The sequence below is a fragment of the Suricata suricatta genome, chromosome 1 (genome assembly GCF_006229205.1).
Source record: "Suricata suricatta isolate VVHF042 chromosome 1, meerkat_22Aug2017_6uvM2_HiC, whole genome shotgun sequence".
NCBI classification, from domain to species: Eukaryota; Metazoa; Chordata; class Mammalia; order Carnivora; family Herpestidae; genus Suricata; species Suricata suricatta.
In genome coordinates this window covers 153,386,468-153,409,815 of record NC_043700.1, presented here as the reverse complement: position 1 = coordinate 153,409,815, position 23,348 = coordinate 153,386,468, and the positions used below count along the sequence as shown (strand labels likewise).

Below are 23,348 nucleotides of genomic sequence, written 5' to 3'. Positions count from 1 at the left end.
CAGTGTTCAGGGAGTTGCTGGTCAGGCAGTCATGTATAACCACAGTGAATCCTAAATGTTTTATTTAAGGATTTATATTCAACTCCGGGTCTGAAGTGGCCAGATAATAATGTTTACAAAGGACATGAATTCTGGAGAGAACAGGCAGCGTTTGTTTAAGAACGTGATGCTGCCTGCCTGCATTCCCGACTCAAGTCAACCGCTGTTATTAGTGTGGTCCTCTGCATAGGTCATGAACAGAGACCTCAGCTGAGGGGAAAAGTATTTCTCTACTGCCCCTTCTGTTCTGGAGGGACGATGGCAACATTCTAAACATGATTCATTTCTGAAGAGCTTTGTATTCAAGGAGTTAACTGAAATAAATGCCCATTTTACAGGTAGAGAAACTGAGTTTGGAGTTGCCACGAAGCCTGGGACTGTTAGCATACTGAGACCTGCTGGAAGGGCATGTGTGCACCAACATCTGTCAAACGGCAAGCCTCAAGCGGAATTATAGTTCAGCTCTTCAGACGAGGTAGGCTCTGAGCCTGCCTCGCTCATATTCGTACAATGCCACAGACCAAATAATACTTTTCAAAACTCATTGCATTGAAATCCTGGAACTGAGATGCAAAATAAACGCATGATGACCATATTCATCAACCTGGAGGTCTTCTATGGAAATATAAGGAAAATATTTGCTTCCTGGTCACCTTTTGGTTTTTCCCAATTAAAGGGACTCCAGAGGCACCTGGGTGGCTCAGTTGGTTAAGCGTCCGACTTCAGCTCTGGTCATGATCTGCAGTCTGTGAGTTCGAACCCAAGTCGGGCTCTGTGCTGACAGCTCAGAATCTGGAGACTGCTTCAGATTCTGTGTCTCCCCCTCTCTCTGACCCTCCCCACTTGCATTCTCTCTCTCTCCTGAAAATAAATAAACATTAAAAACACTAAAAATAAAAGGGACTCCAGAGTAGTAATGACTTAAGCTTCATATCCCTTCTGAGGAGAGGAAGAGATCATCCACCAGCCCAGTTGCTGGCCCAGCACCTAACAGGGCTCCAGAGTCAGGTCCTGGAGTAGCTCCAAGTTTCTAATCCTTGCCAATCAAATGCCCAGAGGGTGGGAGTGGCGGAAGTGTATATTAAGCATTTGATGACTAATATATACAACATATTTTTGGAAATGTTGGTCTCAACCTACTTAGGAAGCCGATGTGTGGGGGAAGCTCAAGCGCGGGTGTTGAGGCCTCACCTCCCTTACGTGGGAGTTTTCCCCTCCACAGGGGGCCGCAGATGGGTGCCTGTGAAAAACTCTGAGGTCTCAGTGTGAAGAGGTGATTTCAATTAGTTTTGCGATCTTTCCTCACTGCTGTTTTTCACCTGTGCATATCATTATCAGCTGAGGGTTTGTCCAGACTTTTTTCCTGGGCTTCCTTGAGGTGTGGGGTTCACGCTGCCTGGGTGGGTGGGTGAAGGCCTTTCCCAGCCTGGGCGGCTGAGGTGTGCCTGGAGGCCCCGTAGGACCCAACTGCCTCTTCCCAGCCCTTCCCCTGCCCCACTTCCATTGTGAACTCGCCCTCCCATCCATATACCATCTTACCCCTAGATTTAGGGATACTCTTGGCCCCAAATCAGTTCCTGATGAGGAGGTGAGGAAGGGCTGCTGCATGTTTGTTCCTTCCAGAGACCACCTCCATTTCTTTCCTTCCCTCTCCGCTCTCTTGACCCTCCCCTGCAGAGCTCCCCTGGGGGGCAGAACAAGGCCTACCCCAAAGATGGCTGCCTCCCAATCCTCAGAACCCAGGACTACGTTACCTTACATGGCAAAAGGGACTCTGTAGACATGACTAACTTAAGGATCTTCAGATGAGGAAATGGCAGTAGATTATCCAACTGGGTCCAATGTAGTCACCAACTGTCCTTGGAAGACAGAGGCAGGAAGGCCGGAGGCACAGAGGGAGATGATGGGAGCAGAGGAGTGAGAGACAGACCGAAGGAGAAGGAGACAGGGGGAGAGAAAGAGAGAGAGAGAGAGAGAGAGAGAGAGAGAGAGAGAGAGAGAGTGTGGGAGAGAGAGACAGAAGGAGAGAGAGAGACAAAGAGATGAACAAACAGAAAGAAAGACACAGAGAAAGAAAGAGACAAAAGGCAGAGACAGACAGGTAGGCAGAGAGACTAGAAGATTCTATGCTGCTGCCTTTGAAGCTAGGGAATGAGGCCACAGGCCAGGGAAGAAAGGCAGCCTCCAGGAGCGAGGGCAAGGCAGGGAAGGGGATTCTCTCCTAGAACCAGAGGGACCTGGTCCTCCCTGACTTGATGTCAGTCCAGTGCCCCCTCACTGGACTTCTGGCCCTCAGAACCGCAGGACAACAAACACATCTGTGTGGCTTGGAGCCCATGGGTTGGTGATCATTTGTTACAGCAGCAATAGGAAATGCATACAGCTCTCAAACACAAAGGCAGGGTGTGTATTTGTCAGGAGTAGGGACTTATGTGACATGAGCTCTCCCAGACCCTTTCTCCACCGCCCCTCACCTCCCTTAGCCAGCACGGCCCCACCTTGGCACGTCAGCATCTGCCTCACTTTGAACTACCCCAGACCCTCTTCCCTCCAGACAGGGCCTCTGCTCCCTGCGTCAGACTTCCAGCCAAGGTCACAAATAGACTCCCTCACCCGCTCTCCTCTGGCCACACCTCCTTCTGGGCAATGAGAAGAAGGGCACCCCAGTCCAGATGCCACCCACAGAGGCAACAACAATAGATGGCAGCAACAGAGGCAACCCGCAAACCCGAGTTAGATGCCTTTCACTCCACACACCGGGGAGAAAAGTGAGGTCACTGACATGATTAGCATGGAAACCAAGTGCTAAGCATCACACCCAGGCCACTGTCCTGGACGCAAACCTCTGTGTTAGAGAATCTGCACGTCCTAAAAAAACACTCGCATTCACAACCTAAAGAATGTGACCTTTAGAAAAAAACCACCAGCACGTACCTCTTGCCCTCGTCATGACAGGAACCAAGATAAACACTAGCTTCCAAATTTCCTCGTACAAAATAATCGTGGTATCACCCTCCAGTCACCACCTCCAGTGTCTGAGTACCTCACTGCGGAACAAAACCAAGGGCTGTTCCGAGGCCATCCGCACAGGAAAGCCCAGGAACGTGACAAGATAAGTAGACAAAATAAGAGGCAAACAAGTAGAGTGGATGATGCTTGCCACACCATCGCTCTGTCACCAAGGTGTACCTTGGCTGAAAATTTAGTAGAAACGTCGCTTGAAGACAAGTTTCCTATATTTCTCCTTTTATTCTTATTTTTTAAAAACAATTATTTATTTTTGAGAAAGAGAGACAGAGAGACAGAGAGATAGAGCATGAGCAGGGGAGGGGCAGAAAGAGTGGAGGGGGGCAGAGAGAGTGGAAGGCACAGTCTGAAGCAGGCTCCAGGCTCTGAGCTGTCAGCACAGAGCCCAACACAGGGCTCCAATTCATGAACTGTGCAGTCATGACCTGAGTCAGAGTTGTACACTTAACCCACTGAGCCACCTAGGCGCCCCTCCACATTTCTCCTTTCAAAACTCAGTTGACGGGGCACCCTGAGTGGTTCAGGTGGTTAAACGTCTGACTTTGGCTCAGGTCACGATCTCGCAGTCTGTGAGTTCGAGCCCTGCATTGGGCTCTGTGCTGACAGCTCAGAGCCTGGAGCCTGCTTCAGAATCTGTGTCTCCCTCTCTCTCTGCCCTTCTCCCAGTCATGCTCTGTCTCTGCCTCAAAAATAAATGTAAAAAAAAAAATAAAAAAATAACTCAGTTGACAATACCTTATATCTCCTCAAAGAATAGTGGGCTTTGCCAATTCCCATACAGAAGAAATTTTAATAATCATGGATCAAACTGGGAGACATTATTTTTCTGATGTCAAGAAATACACAACGTCCATCAGGAAATCTTTTGGGGGTCATAAGCCTCAGAGACAGCTGTTCATCAGATCTTTCCAGTACCTTTAACATTTTAGAGCACACACATATGAAATAAGCCAGTCCACAAAAAGACAAAAATTGTGTGTATTCCTCTTCTCTTAGGTTCCTAGAGCAGTAAGATTCAGAGACAGCAAGTAGCATGGGCGGGACTGGAAGGAATGGCAAGTTTTGGTTTAATAGGTACAGTTTCAATTCTGGAAGATGAAAAAAGTTCTGGTAACGGATTGCGCGGATGGCCGCACAACAGTGTGAATGTACTTAATGCCACAGAACTGTACTCTTAAAATCGGTTAAGATGGCAAATTTTATGTTATGGATATTTGACCACAATAAAATACTCCCCCCCCCATAGCTGCACCCACAACTCTATCACAGGCTGTTTTCTCAGGCTGAACCACAGTTATAAACACCTAAAAGGTTTCCTTTGAGTGAATGCTTATATCGTCTGCAGAAGGAGAAGACAGAAAAGGTATCTCGTGGAGCACCCGGTCCCAGGGACAGCACTGCCCGTGGGGGGCAGGCAAGACCAGCTGTCCCTGGGAGGGCGGGCTGCTCGGAGCTGGCCAGCCAGAAGGCCCTACCTTGTCTGAAAGTGCTGCTCAAGGTCACAGCGTTGCAGGACCTCGGTGCAGTGCTCCGGGAACGGGCAGGTCACCATCAGTTTGTTGAGAAGCTTGTTGACCAGGATGCTGGACCTCTTGCAATGCTGCAGCACCAGAGGCTTCCGATCCACGGGGCAGAAGTCCTTCTCCACCAGGAAGTTGGTGAGGCAGAGCGTGCAGTAGGTGTGTCCACAGGGGGTGTCCAGAGGGTCCAGCAGAGCCTGCAGGCAGATGTGGCACACGAGGTCATCGTCCACATCTTCCTCGTAGCTGTAGAAGTGGTTTTCCTCGGGGGAGTGGGCCTGGCCGCAGACCACACACAGGGGTGTGGGGCTGGGATCCGGGGCACAGGCAGGGTCCGGCTGGCTCATGGTCAGCTGGGGAGATGGGATGGCAGGGAACCAGCCCAGGATGACACTGTGTCCTCAGCAAACAATCAAGATCTTCCAGGAGCCATCCACAGACCTAAAAGAGAACAAGACAGTTCATGTTTGTTTGCCTGAGACTGAAGACTATGCAATGGATGTGACACGTGCCGCCCACGGATGGAAGACTGAGCTGGGATTCAGAAGGCCAGGGCTGACTGTCCGCTCCGGGGACCGACATGACCTTAGGCAAGTGACTTGGCCTCCTTATGCCTCAGTTTACCATCCACCCTGGTGGGAATAATGTTTGCCTTGAACATCCTCGTGCTGGGGTGGTAAAAACCACGGGGGACTATCTGGGAAATCCCCAGAAAGATACATTGTTAGCAAAATTAAATTAGACCAGTGATTTATAAATTGCTCTGTCAGATGGGGACAAGAAGAAAAACAGTGAACACTCTAATGGCTTTCTCTTATCTTTCCTCCCAACGTTCTCTAAAACTCAGAAAATATGGGATGTCAGAGCCCTCACCAGAATCGTCTCAGAACTGACACTGCTGAGTCTGTAGTATTTTTACTGTGGTGAGAGCATGTTTTCCTCCATATGCATTTCATTCACTCAAGTCAGTCATGTGGCAGCTATGTGGGCTCTCGGGCTGCACTGCCTGGGTTCAAATCCCATCACTGCTGCAGGCCAGTGATTTAATCCATAGCTGTAGAATGAGGATTACAAGAGCCGACCTCATAGGACTGTTGTGAGGATCACGCAAGAAATAAGACATAAACCTCTCAGCATCATACCTGGAATATAGTACATGCTCAGTCAATATTAGCTACTATTTAAAAAAATTTTTTTAATGTTTATTTATTTTTGAGGACAGAGAGAGACAGAGCACAGTTGGGTGAGGGGTAGAGAGAGAGAGGGAGACACAGAATCCAAAGCAGGCTTCAGGCTGTCAGCACAGAGCCCGACACGGGGTTCGAACCTACAAGCTGTGAGATCATGACCTGAGCTGAAGTCTGACACTTAACTGACTGAGCCACCCAGGCGCCCCAATATTAGCTACTATTTTTATATGCACTTGTCACTGAATTCATTCCTGTCTACTCAGTTGACCTAGACACTGAAAGCTACAAGGGGTCTTTTTGGTTTGTTTTAGCAGTAGTCTTTTATTTAATCATATATATATTTCAAACCAGTAGAACACTAGCACACTATGTATTTTCCTTTGGTATAGGAGTCCAAATGATGGTGTGTTTAACATTCCCGATTAACATCTAGGAAGTCTGTTGGAATCATTCCATAAATGTTTTTCGAACGCCAACTCCAGGCTAGGTAGGAAGCTAGGTGTGGAGGAGACCTCCGGGAGAGCTTTAAAAGGACACGCTGCCTTTCTCATGCGGTCACCAGTCCGGGGGACATAGACCACACCAGGAACCGGAAGCGTGGGCCAGGCGACTCTGGGTCATCTCTCATGAGGGTAAAGAACCCCATTGAGTGCCTGGGTGGTTCAGTCGATAAAGCATCTGTGTCTTGATGTCAGGGTCCTGATTTCAAGCCCTGCATTGGGCTCTGCACTCGCTGTGAAGCCTACTTAAAAATAAAAATAAAAATAAAAATCCTGCCCCTCCTCCAGCCCCCTTCAACTTTCTCCGTTTTGGAAAGTAAATGAAAAGTCTTCAAGCCGGCATGCCACAAGAACATAAAGACGCGAGTAACCTAACAGGAAACCAGCTGCATTTGGAAATTTCTTTTCCAAATTAAGTCCAAGGTTGTTTGCAGGAGCAAGGCCTTATCTCAAAAAGAAAATCCATGGACTTCAAGCTTCCACTGGGTCAGCTTTGTGTTTACATTTCTGTCCTCCAGTAATTAATATGCCTGAAAGAACACTCTGGTCAGGAGGTTGAAGTAAAATGTCCTGAATGTGAAAACGCTTAGCAATCATAGCAGTTTATTTCACTGGCCACAGAAGACTAAGGTAGAGAGTGCAGAAGCGGGTGAAGTTGTTTCTACTCAAATTTCATGGAAACATACACAGCTGCTATTCGTCCTCAGGCTGATAGAAGGTACTGGAACCACACAGGAAATGCTTTAAGTGGCATGAAAAACAGTCCAAAATAAACATGAAAACAGAAATTGGCCACCCAAAAGATTATCATCTGCTATAGGAAAAAAAGAAAAGTTCACGTATTTTGAATTTTGACACGAGTTTTGTCAAATCTTCCCACGTGTTTGGGTCCTGTCCATTCCTCCTCCTTGTCTTGCACTGAAAAGCAATAGGAATGCAACTGTCGCTCTGGTCTTACCACTGAAAACTCAACTTCACATTTCTGGGCCATGCCTTCATGGGTGAAATGGTGGAATTGGACCAGATTTTTGGTTTTTAGACTGTGTTCTGGAAAGTGGCAGATGCCTGAGAGCCTTCCTTGGGAAGGAAGGAAGGAAGGAAGGAAGGAAGGAAGGAAGGAAGGAAGGCAGGCAGGCAGGCAGGCAGGTGGAGTGGAGATTTATTTGCCCACTCTCTACCCCGCCCAGCCCCAGCCCCATTTTCATGTCTCTGACACATCACTTTCCTTATAATATTCTGTTAGAAAAATGATAGCTTAAAAAAAAGCCATTAGATCAATACTATAAAGTCCCTTTCAGAAACAGAGTTGTAGGATTCTGTGCCAATAAAGCAGAGGGTTTTGTTTTGTTCTGGGTGGTTGGCTTCCGGGAGAATCTTTTTTTCTTTGCTTTTTGACAAGTTTTGAGCATTTACCATGCACTGGGCACTGACTCGGGCCTTCTATACACTATGTTATTTAATCCACACAAATCCCCAGGGCTGTTGGGTTGGGTTTGTTTTCATTTAACAGATGAGGAAGCTGAAGTGTGTGACACGGTAAATAACTTGCCAGTTACACCAAAAAAGAAACAAACCAAGAAATGGAGCACACTCTAGTTTCTCTTCCTAACCATTTTGTTACATTGTGTCCTAGCATCTTTCCTGATCCTCATGACTTAGTTGGGAGGCGACTAGGCAAATGTAAGAGCCCCAGGATATTAGGTTTAAAAATCTCTTTAGGAACATTGCTAATAGGTTTTTCCAAGGCTCTGATTAAAATATTCTTGGACTTTACTGAGTGCTAAAATACTGGAGACTAAATGAATGGAACGGGTAAGCAAAAACGGCAGGTTGTCACTCCAACCGCAATTCTTTTATCTTTCCTTTCTTGTTTTTCTGAGAGAAATTTGAATTCCCTGGCACTTGCCCATATGAGTACACCAGATTCTTAACATAATATTAATGTAAACACTGCTGTTTGTATTTTCCAACTTTGCTTTAGACTAAATAAAGCCTATATGAATAGACACAGATTACGAGAGAATTGGCCAAAAAGCAAGCAAGGAAGGAAGCAATTTGGGCTCTAAAGAAAAAACTAGGTAGACTTTAAAAAATATGATTAATGGGGCACTTGGGTGGCTCCACTGGTTAAGTGTCCAATTCTTGGTTTCAGCTCAGGTCATGATCTCATGCTTCGTGAGTTTGAGCACCACTTTGGGCTCTGAGATGATGGTATAGAAGCTGCCTAGGATTTTTTATCCTCTCTCCCTCTCTCTCTTCCCCTCCCCTGCCCCCTACTCAAAAATAAATAAGCTTAAAAAAAAAAAAGAAAAAATTATGATTAGTGGGCACCTGGGTGACTCAGTTGGTTGAGTGCCCACTCTTGGTTTTGGCTCAAGTCATAATCTCATGGCTTCACGGGTTCAAGCCCCACCCTGGGCTCTGAGCTGACAGTGTGGAGCCTGCTTGGAATTCTCTCTCTCACCCTCTGCCTCTGCTCCTCCCCTACTTGTGCTGTCTCTGTCTCTCTCAAAATAAATAGACTTAAGCAAATTAAAAAAATATATCATTAATATTATTTATGTGAGGCTTATTTCCAGTTTACATCTTATAAACATATATGATGTATCATTTTAAGACACGAACTGAGAAGAAATTATCAAAGATCATTAAGGCTTAAAAGGTAAACTGTTTTTTCTTCTAAATGTAAGCAAGAGAGCCTGTTAGCTTTGAGTCCATCTATGTTACTCAATGGAACAGCCCTCAGCACTTCTTGGTCCTGGCTTTTTTGCAGTTTAGAGAAAGGGGAGGGAAGTAGGTTTCCTCCTGGGGTGTATATGGGGGGCTGGGGGAGGGGAGGTGAAAGTCTTATACTTCCTCAGTAGAACACTCTTGTGGCTTAGGAACCATCTTTTCTGTCTTCCCTGTGGTTTGGAGTGCAGTAGAAGCCCTGGGTCACTTGTAGAGTTGTGTGTCTTCTACCAACGCAGTGGTGAGAGGTGCCAGTAAAAGTAAAAATCTCCATCTCTGTCCTTAATCCCTGCTTCCTTTTCTGCCAGCTTATGGTCACGCCTGAAACTTGTACAGAAGTTCTTCTACCTAACTTTTAAATTCTAACCTCCTGTGGCTGACAACAGAGATGCATTCCAGAGCAAAGTGAGTCAGCGCTGTCTGCAAACAGGAAGGTTGTTAGAGGTCATATGTATACTGTCACCTGCACTAAAAATCCAATAGTCTTAAGAACAGCCTTTGGGATACAAAGTTTGGAAGTGGAAAATTTTCTGCATGAAATAACCTACCAGAACAATGGAGTCCCTGCTGTGCTACTCTCCTGCTAATTCTCCTTTAAATGCACACTGGCTGTATAGAAAATGGTTGCCTAAGGTCACTGGGATAAACCCTGTAAGGCACTGGAAAGACAATGGATTAAACATATCACTTGGCAGGCTGCACTGAGTTTCACATTTTCTTCTTACTGAAAGGACAAAACCTGACTCCCAAGCTTCTTCTGAACGGCTGCACGAGTCACACTTTTACAACAATAGTCGTGGACTTCATATTATTAAAAAGAACTCATCCTCATAGTCAATGGCAGTGTGTCCTACATTGGGACTTTAACCTTGATAAAGAGGAAACATTGAACCATAGACTCTTTGTGTTGCAAGGGAGCCTTGAGAAAAGGTCCCTAAATGAAACTGGCCTTTATTACCTTATAAAATAGATCATCCTGCTTTGGAGAGCTCTAACTATGGGGGGGGGGCAGTCCAAATAGGGAACAAAAATTTGCCTCTCTAAAAAAAAATTCCCACTCTAGAACTCACCCATCCCTCCATGGGTGCCAGTATTACCCCAGGAGCTACTTAGAATTGATCAAATTCCTTAAGTCCTTTACTCATCAGAAGACACCCTTTACTCATCAGAAGACACCCTTTTCGTCCCTTGGTCCAGGAACCTTGGGCTTTTTAGCATTCCTTCAAGTTTCCATATACTCTGTAAGGCTGACCTTTCTCCTTGCAAACTCCCCGATTACTCAGTGTCCCTCCTATGAGGTATGGGTAGAATGAGCCCCAAAACTCTAGGATACAGTGAAATGGAGTAACTGAATGCAGAGCCTAGGACTGTGTCTGCTTTCTTGGTGGCAATAGAAGGCCATGCTATCATTGCTGCCCTGCCCTGCTTCGAGCCAGAAACACTGCCCCGAGGCCTAGAGAAAGCTATTAGCAATTCTTGAGCACTGAGGAGGAAAAACAAAAAATCCAGGGTAATAAAGTAGAAAAGTAGCAGCTAGGAACACAATTTAGAAAATGCCAAGATATTTAGGGGCATTAGGTGGATTTATATAAACAGAAATTCCTTTGCAGCTAAACAGTTCGGTATTGGAATCCTCAGTGTATAACCCAATCCCAAGAATGAGTGGTATTTGGGGTTTGGGACTCTCCCATTTGTTTATAAGCATTCCTATATTTTGATAAATGATGTTCTAGAATGCACTGACAACATGAACAACACGAGAAAAGAGACATGGAAACCATTTAAACAGATGGCAAATCGGAGATAATTTTGTTTTTCATCCAGAACACAAACATCAATCAACTGTTACTGACAGTCACTAATACGTGAAAAGTTAAAAAAGTGACAGGACACGAGCAGCTGATGGAAAGGCCAGGAGATGAATGGAAAGTCCTGAAGCTCTGGATGAAAGAAAGAAAGAGAGAGAGAGAGAGAGAGAAGGAGGAAAAGAAGGAAAGAAAGAAGAGAAGGAGAAAGGAAGGAGAGAAGAAAGGAAAGAAAGAAGGAAGGAATGAGAGAAGAGGAAAGAAGAGAAAAGAATAGAAAAGGAAAGAAGGAAGGAAGGAAAGAAGAAGGAAAGAAAGGAAAAAGAAAGAAAGAAAGAAAGAAAGAAAGAAAGAAAGAAAGAAAGAAAGAAAGAAAGAGGAAGGGAAGGGAAGGGAAGGGAAGGGAAGGGAAGGGAAGGGAAGGGAAGGGGAAGGGAAGGGAAGGGAAGGGAAGGGAAGGAAAGGAAAAAAGGTGCACAATGCCAGAAAGGGAAGTGTCTGAAGAGGTGTCCTAGCCACCTGGCACCATTAGATGAGTAGTTCATGGAAGGGCTCATAAGCAGGAGGAAGAATTTCACTTCAAACGAGAAGAAAGAAGCATAATCTAAACCCAGGCGCCAAAAAGATCACAAGATGACTGGATCCCCAAGGAGCTCTGTTTCGAGCATCTACCAGTCAAGTGATACAAACATTCTTTCCGGCAAGGCCACGGCCACTATGTAAACAGTGTGGGGCTCTGCCCTACCCTTGCTGTGTTTGCTTCTTAGTTTTTGCTGACTTATTTCATGTTTTTCAAAATCTCCTAATCCCTTCTACCAACCCCAGTGTTTTACATAAACACATAAAGACTGAAGGGGGCGCCTGGGTGGCTCAGTTGGTTAGGCATCTGACTTTGGCTCAGGTCATGATCTCACTGTTCCCAAGTTTGAGCCCTGCGTCGGGCTCTGTGCTGACCTCTTAGAGCCTGGAGCCAGTTTGGAATTCTATATGTCCCTCTCTCTCTGCCCTTCTCTCAAAAATAAATAAAACTTAAAAGAAAAACACCTAAAGACAGAGAACCCCTATACCACATGATTTCTGAAGGAACTTTCAGCTTCTAGAAACTGAGCTGAAGGTGTCTTGTCCATGATGACGCTTTGAAATTCAGATGAAGCTTCTCAGCGTGGAAGCGGTTCAGAATTTGGTTCAAACTGCTCACTGAGGCCACACCTCAGTACAGAGGATCACAGTCATTCTGGATCCCCATCCTGGACTGTGAAGACCAGAAATACACTCATGGGGGAATCGAATGGAATAGTGCTGGTAAATCTTTCATATTGGTGGCCTCGTTTCTCTTTCTAAAATAATTATCCGTGGGAATGTTTGTCTAACCACTGCCCTGGCACTCGCTGGAACTCCTAAATTAGATTATTGGGCGGGGGTGGGGATAGCAATTGCCAAAGTTAGGGCAAGCTCTATTTTATTAAACAAAGTATGTTTATAATTACATTTTAAATGATAGATAAATTGTGTGAAACTTGGAGTATCGATAATATGCCATCAGTTTTTTTAATAAATACCAACTGTGAAGTAAGGGGATGGACGAATGCCCTGTGGGCTATTCCTTAGCTTACAGACATATCAGTAATAGGGAGGAATTAAGTGCTTTAGTGACCTGAATAAAATGCCTTGCAAAGGAAAAGGAGCGAGAACACAAGGAGGCAGGTGCTCATGGACTGCTGCAAAGGTCGCGATTAGTTCTGAACCTACGTAATGTTTAAATCAACCATTTCCAAGAGAGAGCAAGCAATCCGTTAATTGGATCCATGAAAGATACTTGCCTGCGTAGTGTTGCCAACACCAGAAAGGACAGGAAAAAAAATACACACACACACACACACACACACACACACACACACATATATAATGGTCTTGAAAGAGATTGAAATATCTTCAGGAAACTAAAGGAGAACTGAATTAAAAGGAGACCATGTCTGGAGTCAATAACTGGTCAGAAAGCAGGAAGAACAAGAAAAACAGGTAAGTGAAAAGAGTCCCAAGTGGCTAGCCAGATCAGATATAAGTTTTAGAAGCCCAGGGAAGACCTTTTACTAGCTGGTTGGAGAGGAGCTTTGCCTTCCTTGACTGAAGATTTACTGCCTTTCCCTTGGGTGACATGGCGCCCCTTTCATACCTGGGCTTGAAGAACTCTGTCCCAGAAAAGATGCCCTTCCATTTCCTGGTCTAGCAACATGGTGAAATGGAGCTGACCCCCTGCCAACAACAAAAATGAAGGCAGAATATTTTGCATGAATCAAGGGTTCCGTTCATGCAAAGAATCACCAGGGGATCCTGGGAAGACATCATTTCAGAGGAGAAACGTGGAGAAGGAAGCTGACATTTTTCCACCCAAGGCTGAAAAACATATTCAGGAAATTTTTTTTTAAGCAGATAACCATGTTTTACAGAATGAAAGACAAGGTGAAGGAAGATATTTGAATTCTCACCATTGTTTCTGCTGTGTTTCAATTCTATGTATGTTCATTGATCACCTATTTATGCTTGGCATTTGTGTTAAATTCTGTGGGAGCTCCCACCATGGCAGGGTCCCCTCCCTAAGGAATAGAAAAAAAAAAAAAAAAACCTCAAGGCAACCTAGTTATGCACGTACATGACGACATTCCTCACGACCTTGTAACATGTGCCCACTTAATCAGTCTACATGTTTGTATGTTACCATATATGGGAGACAAAAAAATGGAAAAGATACAAAAAACTATGCCTTGTGGCGTTTGGGGTATGAACCCAGCTGAGCAGTGGCGGCAGGAAAAAGTTGCTTCCTGGAAAAAAAAACCTCAGTGTCACAACTCTCTGTGTGAGAATCCTGCTCCAGCACAGGGAATTCAATGATATCTTCAGTGAGTTTCAGTCTAATTAGAAAAATGGAGCTTACATACAGAAAAAAAATATTAAAGCCCTGCAAAAAAAAAAAATACATATTGAGTACGGCAAGGGGTATGATCCCCTCAAATAGGAGCCAGGGACAAGTTTTGGAGACAAAGAGATAGGAGAACAGTATAATGTGGTCTGGAATCGTCAGGAAAGTTCGTGGAAGAGCTGAGCCTCAGGGAGGATCATCAAAGCTTAATGGTATATGGACAAGTGGGAAGAGATCAAGGTAGGCAAAGAACATGAGCAAATCCCCCATTCAAGGAAGAGAAATACACACACTAGTGTTTGGTCACATGATGATCTGTATTTGAGAATTTTTTTTTTTATATTTATTTACCCTTGAGAGACAGAGACAGAGCCCGAGCAGGGGAGGCAGAGAGAGAGAGGGAGACACAGAATCCAAAGCAGGCTCCAGGCTTTGAGCTGTCAGCACAGAGGCCAATGCAGGACTCAAACTCACGAACTGCGAGATCATGACCTGAGCCAAATTTGGACACCCAACTGACTGACCCACCCAGGCGCCCCTGTATTTGAGATTTTAAAATTATCTTTTAATCTTTTAAGAAATCACAGGCTTTTGAGTAGGGTAACAATCTTAGATTCTTTCCAAGTATAGGAATCCTCTTTACAACTTCGCTGTGGGCTGGCCTTCCAGCTTCTGCCTGAAACATCCACAGTGGTGGGGAGCTCATCAGTTTCCCAACAGCAGAATCCTTTCCTTTTGCTACTTTGACCTTTCAGTGTCATAGATCACATTCACTCCCTCAAAACATGGCAGCTGCCCCAATTAAAGAGAGCATTGCTTTCTCTCTTGTCTCTTCTTTTGTCACTGGTTCTTTCCATTGTCTTCCTGGGGACTCGAGGTGATAGTAAAGGGTCCACCCAGGATACTTGCTGGTTTTTTAAAATCCCTTTGAAAACGTGACACCTGGAAGTGGACAGTTATCCAGTTGTGGCTTGATTCAGTGGAGTAGTTGTTTCTTAACCAGGATACTATTTGTCTTAAAAAAAATTTTTTTTAATGTTTATTATTTTTGAGAGACAGAGTGTGAGAAGGAGAGGGGCAGAGAGAGAAAGAGACACAGAATCCGAAGCAGGCTCCAGGCTCTGAGCCATCAGCACAGAGCCCGATGCGAAGCTCGAACTCATGAACTGCGAGATCATAACCTGAGCCGAAGTCGGCCACTTAACTGACTGAGCCACCCCGGCGCCCCTCTACTTGTCTTTAAAGGCAATGTAAGATAGCTTTTACTGATTTGCTTTTGTAGATGCATCATACGATTGACTAAAAAAACTCAGTAGGTCTTTAGAACATAAAACACTGTTGTGCTATCATTTATTTCTATGCTTGAACATAGAAATAAATGATAGTAGTAGTGAAGGGTGTCAATTCTGACTCTCCTAATGACCAATATTTCAGCCTCCACACAGACAAGGAATCAGTGGGAGGAGCCTGCATATGTAAATGTCAGGGGGTATAGCAGGTAGAATGATGCCCACCCCCCAAAGTTATGGCCCTGTCCTAATTTCCAAAGGCTGTGAATGTGACCTTATTTAATAAAAAAAGTTTTTGAAGATGTCATTAAGTTAAGAACCTTGAGATGAGATCATCCTGGATTATCTAAATCACCTTAAATCCTATGACAAGTGTCTTTGTAAGACACAGAAGAGAACACACACATACGGAAGGCGATAAGAAGACAGAGGCAGAGATCAGGGTTATGCAGCCACAGGCTTAGGAATGCCTGGAGGTACCAGAAGCTGGAAGAGGTGAGGAAGGATTCTTTCCTGGAGCCTCAGGGGATCATGACCTGAGCCAAAGTCAGATGCTCAACTGACTGAGCCACCCAAGCGCCCGGAGACTGCTCCGTTTGTTCTAAGGGATGGCAGTTCTGCTCTAGGAAAAAAATGTAATAACCTCTTTGAATCCACTACTCAGTTGGAATACAGATGTCTTCTGCCATGATGATTACACCAAATTTGCCAGAGCCCCAACGGGGAAAAGACGACAGATGGAAGAGTTGAGTTTGTGTGTGTTGTAGAAAACATAACACACACGTAACCACAATACTTAATGAGGAGTTTGAAAACACTGGGTGACTCATGTATTAATGTGCATACGCAGGAGCCCAAACGTGCAGCGTTCTATTCTAAAAAGACCAGGTGACTGGCAACTGCCGTCACAAGCAAGCGATGCAAATCATCTCACAGATAGCAATGGCATGTTTCCACCTCACCATCATGCATGTGCTGTTGCCATGCGCTGTGCCAAGAGGCTATTAAAGAAAATTCTTGGAGAGCTTCCATTCGGCTGTTGGTGAAGTCTTTTGTGTGCCTGTGACAAATGCATCAAACATAAGAAGCAAATAAGAGTCACTGGAAAATAATGGTGGAATTTGAACCCACACATTCCAAGGCACGAATGAGTGATGTAAAAAAAAAAAAAAAGAACAACAACGTCCCTGGGGAAATGGGACAGAACCCTACCACCGTGGTTAAAGGAGTCCTGGTCAATCTACCACGTCAAAGAGCATGGCTCCCACGAGGAAGGGGAAGAAGTTCTAGAAAGGCAGAGGAAGAGGAGTGGGGATGAAAAGGACAGAAAAGAAGAGATTCTCCTAAAAACGATAAATCTCAAATCTGGAGGTCATCTTGTTTACTCCCTACCTGAAGCAGGATTCTCTTCTTTCCCCTCCCTTTTAAAATGTAGTAGAAAATAAAACATAATAATTCTTATTGCCTAATGAGTAGCTCACTAGGCAAAAGATACTGTACTGGGTACTTTTCTCATTTCATTGATAGAGTCATGCTAGGAGATGGACGATACCCTCACTTCACAGATGAGTATGTGTGTTGCTAAAGAAACATGAATTCTCTCAGGTATTCATTCATTGTTTCAGCAATACATACCGGGCCATGTAAATATGCCAAACAAATACAACAAAAAACAATCACCATCAGTGACGGGGAACTCAGGACCCCAAAAGGCAACCTACTGGATTTCTGGACAGCTCTAATTCTTAGCTACAAGAAAGTTCTTTCTTATACTGATGAGAGGTGTCTCCATGTAACTAATCAGAACAAAATGAGATTAAAGGAAATGGGTGAGTGTAGTTTACAGGAGGCATCCAACAGTTTCTGCTTCTGATTTCAGCTAAGTGCAGTTTTTACATTTAACAACCTGCATGGTTTTCGTGTTGACCCTTAGTCCCTGGGGACAGCAGATGGCTAAATCCCATTAACCCAGAAAGAGAGATGTAGACTTCCTTCCAAATAGTTTTGAAAAGCCCTTGATAGTTTGGAGGCGCTGTCAGAGGACCATAAACGTGCCACCCACATAAAAGTGAGTCTATGTGATGCCAGCACATAAATATCAGGCTTAGTTATGTGTCACCACCAGGAGGTCCATGAATGGATGAGGCCCACGAATACTGATGTGATGAGGAGGACACATAGCAGAGCCTCCCTCCTACCTGCTCTCTTGGCAGCAGCTTACCGGCCTTTTAAGAAGTCAGAATCCCAGCAGACCCTGTTTTCTCCACTCCCAGTGAAGAATTCACCTCCAACAGGGAGACAATGGAAGCCAGGAAGCCAGGAGAATGCACTGTTTATTTACATCGCAGAATCCTACAGCCCCAGGTCTGCAAAAGACCAGGCATTTCAACTGGCAGCAACCCTACCCCAGAGCTCCAAGATAAACAAGATAATCTTTGTTAACGGGTTTTCTTTCTAAACCTTCGGGGTGCCTGCCTTTTGGGGAAATCTGTTTTTCTCAAAGAGCCTTTGGCCCTCAACTTACTACTGTTTCCAGCATTACTATGTCCAAACTGTAGCATGACCTAAGGAGTCTAACTTTAACCAATATAGTAATTGTTTTCTACATGGGCGCACCTTGGAGACAGTTCGGATTCAGTTCCAGATCACCATAAAAAAGTGGGTATTGCAATAAAGCAAATACTGTAATAAAGCAAGTCAAATGAATTTTTTGGTTTCCCAGTGCATGTAAAAGTTATATTTACACTATACTGTGGTCTATTAAAGTGTGCAACAGTACTATGTCTAAAAAATGATATATAGACCTTAATTTTAAAATATTTTATTGGTAGGGGCTCCTGAGCAGCTCAGTCAGTTAAGCATCTGACTTGATTTCTGCTCAGGTCATGATCTCACAGTTGTGGGATTGAGCCCCACGTGGGTCTCTGCACTGACATTGTGGAGCCTGCTTGGGATTCTCTCTCCCTTTCTCTCTGCCCCTCCCCGACTCGTGCTTGCATATAATATAACAAGAGATATGTGCCTATAATAATATAACAAGAGTTGCCATTTATTGGGCACCTGGTGTATTATACACCTGGACGTTACATGAAGCCATGTCAGTTACTCCTCACAACGGCACGGGGTTTGGTATGTGAGACAAGGAGGTACTGAGTGACTTACGTAGCCCAGTGGTTACATGGTGGAACTGGTTCTCGAACCCAGGTCTGTCTGATTCTACCTTCCTTTAAAAAAAATACTATTTGGGGCGCCTGAGCAGCTCAGTTGGTTAAGTGTCCGAATTCGACTCAGGTCATGATCTCACCATTTGTGAGTTTGAGCCCCGCATCGGGCTCTGTGCTGACAGCTTGGAGTCTGGAGCCTGCTTCAGATTCTGTCTCTCTCTCTCTCTCTCTCTCTCTCTCTCTCTCTCTGTGTTCCTCCTCCACTCCTGCTCTCTCTCTCTCTCAAAAATAAATAGAAACATTAAAAAAATTTTTTTAAATAAAAAAATACTATTTGGGCAGGGGTTGCCTGCGTGGCTCAGTCAGTTAAGCATCCAACTCTTGATTTTGGCTCAGGTCATGATCTCTTACAGTTCATGAATTCGAGGTCTGCACCAGGCTCTGTGCTGACAGTGCAGTCTGCTTGGGATTCTCTCTCTCTCAAAATAAATAAACTTAAAAAAATACTACTAGCAATAACTCACATTGTGCCAGGTAGAATTCCAAGCACTGTACACATCTCACTCATTTCTTCTTCATAATAAGTCTAGTTTCCAGCTGAGGTAAAGCAGGGTTAAATAACCTGTCCCAGGTCACCGGCTAGTATAAGATAGAGGTGGGTTTTGAACCCCGGCATCGGCATCCTGATGCCAGAAGCCAAACCACTATTCTAAAGCAGTAGCACTGTTCCACCAAGAATTAAATAAGATGAGTATTTCCCAGTGAGGCATCACCCAGTCCCCTGCAGGCAGTCTAATTTACCGAGTTATGCAGCTCACCCAGCTTCTGCTAGAGGACCAGCTGCTCCTGAACTATACCACTTTAGCATCCCTTTTTGGGGAAAAGGTAAACAAGGAAACTGCTGGGCAGGGAAGTTAAGGTTTTTCCCCAGGATCCTCGAAGCACAGCAGGAGTCAGATTGAGGTTACGAACCCCCCGTCCTCCATCTGCTAGGCTGTTAATCTTGCTCATGAATGAGGAAAACTTGCCTTAGCTTTTCAGGGTAGGGTGAGACCTAGAGAAGGCCCTGGAGCCTCTCCTGCAATGACTCAAGGTCATCGAAGGGCACAGGATAACCCATTAGTGAGGCAATCATATGCAAGGGATCCCCACGCCCCCTTTCAGGGTGCAGTGCAGGCTCCACACCGGCTTCCTCCTCTTGCGCCTGGGGACTTGGCACAGTGGCGTGCCGGGCTGTGGCAAAGCGGGTTTATGTGCAAGATTGGAGGAAACCAAGCACCCAGTCTGCCCTGGAGAGAGCACAGCTGAGAGCAGAAAGGGCGGCCTGCCAAGTCAGATTACAGCAAATGACCACAGGACGTTCCCCACCGCAGGCCTGCGGAGGACCACATTTGCTGGGTCCATGGGGGGAGTGAGAGCTTAGGGGCAGGAAAGGCAGGAGGAATAGCAGTGGCCAGTGGCTCCTAATCATGTCCCGGAGCCAGCAGAGACCAATGTGCCCCGGCTTCTGGAACACAGTTGGAGTGTCCTCCTGCCTATTTTCCTTCTCTAAACTGTTATCACTGGAGTTAATTATGTCTAATTAATAACCATAACAAGAACTCTCAGAGTTCCTAATGATGGCAGCCACGGGAGATCTCTTATCTTGCTAGGGTCAGACTCTATCTGCCAAGCACCCGGGAAAATTCCTTCAAGAACAAGCCTTGCCTTCATTTGGCATCCATGTAGCACTAGACACTGGTCACATGACACTCTGTATGTTACTTCAATTACTTCTCATGATCACTTCCTATCATACGGATTATCTCCTGTTTTACTGATGAAGAAACTGAGGGCCTGAGAGGTTAAGTATCTTCTCAAGGGTGTAAATGGAAAGACATTGCATGTTCTCCAATCAGGTTTTATTGCCACTTGAATCGAGAGATGAAGTTACCCCAGGTAGGGAGCCACTGTGGGTCTTTCATCCCTTTGGACAATATTTGTGTGCAAATTATCCAAGAGCCAACTGCATGCTAGAGAACCTGACTCTGAACTTCCAGCCTCTGTGATTTCTTTCCTTTCTTACATCTGGGGGGCACAGCATCCAACGCTTTGCTCCTTTAGTAGCCAGGGACCCTGACATATAGCAATGAAACAGTGTTTAATCATAAATTAACTACTGTGCAAAGATCTAACAGACCATGGTAATCCAGAAGGAATGCATCTTGTCAGAGCTTTCTGATTTTAAAGGCACATTTTTCTCCAGAAGATTCAGGACCTGAGAGATCTTTTTCTTTCCTCTGCTGACAAAGTTCTGAATCAAGTGAGTAAGCACACGGGTAAGGAGCAACTTGGCAGCCGCCATCCAGACACACCACTCAGAGGAAAAGAACACACACAGGTCAGTTAGAGAACAATACAAGCCTCCCAGGATTCAGAGAGAAATTGGCAATAAGGCCAGGGCAGGATCTCAGTGGTGAGAAGCGTCTGTCAGACAAAACTTCTCTCAGGTCGATTCCACTTTGACTTCGGGAGAATTGACATGTGCTTTGAATTTCAGGGTGGGTTAAATAAACTTGAGCCTAACTCCGAACAGGCTATTCCTCCACACAGGTATTTGCTGACGGCCATCTCAGAAAAGGAGCCGATGAAGGAATCCAGAAAGAAAGGTCCCCTCACAGGCTGATATCTCCCCTCTGTGTTTTCCAGCGGGTCCCAGCAAGGGACTGGCTGTGTTTTCCTTTCTCCTCTGGGTGTAGAGTGTGGCCCTTGGGCTGTCAAGAACAGGAGTACAGGCTGTGTGATCAGGATTAAGAAAACAAAAATGGATCCTAGGAGTAAAATTACTTAAAAAAAAAAAGTCAGGTCCTGGCAGAACAATCTCGTGCATGTATGTCATTTAAAAAAAAAAAAGAAAAAAAAGTGGAAGAATTAAAAATAAATAAATAAAAATCAGACCTGAAGTTACATTCGCATAAGCGCTGAGGAAATGATCTTTACTTTAACCAAAGGTCAGCAGGCAGCCAGGCCAAGTCTGGATGTAAACAATTCTAATCCAGCCTGCAAAGTGGTTTTTAAGAGCGTCAACAAAGGACAAAGAAAACAGACTGTTTTAGAGAAGAAAGAAGAAGGAAATGGAGCCCAGCAGCAGAATTCACCTGAGAAACAGACTTCTGGTGAGGAAAAATATAAGGTTCTGATGGAAATTACCTCTGGGGAAACGAATGCAGAAAGGAAGGCAGAAATAAGGCAAATAAGGCAAAAACAAGGCAACCCTGAATTCAGTCGGCACTGGCCTCCCAACCCCCATCAAAGGAGCTGGAAGATCTGAACCTTTGAGTTAAGTTTCAAAACTCTTCATTGCATGCCACGTCAGGGTTAAAAAAAAAATCAGATCAACTTCCCAGACAAGCAGAGGCTGGCTTAATGATTAAGGGAAACAAAAAGGATTAAATATCTGGCCTGGGAGAATTTTCCTGTGCAACCAAAATGTCAAAGGCATCTCTCTGCTCTTCCCTCTCAAAAGGGCTTCTCCCAGTGGGACAAACACAGGGCTAAGCCATTCAGCTTACATTTTTTTTTTCATTCAAATTCCTCATTCAGATCCCTCAGGGGCCATGGGTCTAAACGTCAAAGGAGAAGAATGGGGAGTTTCTACTCACCTTTTCAAGTGTGTGGCTGGGGCTCTCAGAGCAGCAGCAGCCCCGAAGTTCCCATGCCTTGTGGGTGAATCCAACAGCTCCTGGGGCTGCCTGAGCACTGACCAGGCTCAACCTCAGCGTACAGGTGCCTAAAGGAAGGAGGAAGGCATTGGTTGGCTGAGAGCAGAAATGTGTGACATCACAGGGATCCTCCCAGATAAAACATTGCTGGGACTTTAGCTATTGAAACAGCCAATAGGTCCCGCCCACCTGTCATTTACCTGATTACCTGCGAGCAGGTAGGTGGCGTCTCTGCGCGGACAAATGAATCAGTTAGAGCAATTTACCGTTGGAATTTACTTTCTTTCTTGAGCACGGCACGTGTCCAGCCCCGTGTTCAGATTGGAACTTACGACCAGCCTGGTTGTTTCCTCGGCCCTCTCCTCTCAACCCCGCCCCAAATAGCTGCCTCTAAAAGACTTAAAAAAGAAATTGAAACACCAAATCAAGGCAGTAAATTGGTGGGCATAAGAAAGAAGAGTGTGAAGACTGCTTGGAAAATATTTGAGAGTCACCGTCATATGCCTTTTTGAGTGGCATCCACTTGAATCCCAGGTGCTTCTGTGTTCTAATATTTTAAAAAGTTGGAGGTGACTCTTCAAATTCATTTTTTAAAATTTTTAAATTTTTATTTATTTTTGAGAGAGAGAGAGAGCAAGCAGAGGAGGGGCAGAGAGAGGGTGACAGAGAATCCAAAGCAGGCTCTAGTCTCTGAGCTGTCAGCAAAGAGCCCAACGGGGGGCTTGAACTCACGAATGGCGAGATCATGACTAGAGCCGAAGTTGGATGCTTAACTGACTGAGCCACCCAGGCTCCCTTTTAAATTCATTTTTAAAAAATCTTAATATGATACTTGTGGGCAGTTTCAAGGTCAAGTTTTCAAACACTTTTTCCCTACCCCTGTCCCAGTGGGAGGGCAGCATTTTAAATCCTTATTCAGGAGTTTGTAAAACTTCACAGTCATTCCTTCCTCGGCTTGCCAGGCATTTTAGTCACATGGAGTTGACAGTTCACTTGTAGGCCTGCAATTAGGACTAATTTAAATGAATCAGATTTGAATGATAGTACAGTAATAAGGTAGCTTTGTCTGCTGGTTACAGCCAGGAAGAAGGAGTCAGGATTATTTCCTTCCCAAGCTTGGTGTGTGACCCTGGGCAAGTCACTGTGTTGCTTCAGTTTTTCCAGCAGGAAAAGATGGTAACTCCTCAGCTCAGCTCCGCCAGCACCACAGCCACAGCTGGGAGCTATTAGGACTGACGGTTAAGCCCTTTGGCATCTTGCAGAGGATTGTAAACAACTCCCTTCAATGCATTTCAAGGTTGTGTACTTCTGTGGTCCCTCGACCATTTATTCACTCTCTGGAACGTGCTACCTGGGGATATTGTCTGTCCCTCCAAGAGACGGTCTGCTTGCTCAGAGACATTTACCCCCCCACCCCCCTCCCCCACCCTTAAGAAAAAAGTCTTGTAATTCCTATTTATTCCTCC

The 23,348-nt window shown here is 45.0% G+C and overlaps 1 protein-coding gene across 2 annotated transcripts in view; it reads right to left on the bottom strand.

Annotated features, from left to right (window-relative positions):
• The window catches only part of LNX1 (ligand of numb-protein X 1), a 117,786-nt gene extending 95,641 nt beyond the window's left edge, over nucleotides 1-22,145 (bottom strand). For both annotated transcript variants that reach the window (XM_029945716.1, XM_029945723.1), the window contains exons 1-3: nucleotides 22,083-22,145; nucleotides 21,823-21,950; nucleotides 4,542-5,027 (exon numbers count right to left, since the gene is read on the bottom strand). In XM_029945716.1, coding sequence (XP_029801576.1) covers nucleotides 4,542-4,933 — 392 coding nt within the window. In that variant the 5' untranslated portion in view covers nucleotides 4,934-5,027; nucleotides 21,823-21,950; nucleotides 22,083-22,145. The remainder of the gene's footprint in view (nucleotides 1-4,541; nucleotides 5,028-21,822; nucleotides 21,951-22,082) is intronic.
• Between the last annotated feature and the right edge of the window lie 1,203 nt (nucleotides 22,146-23,348).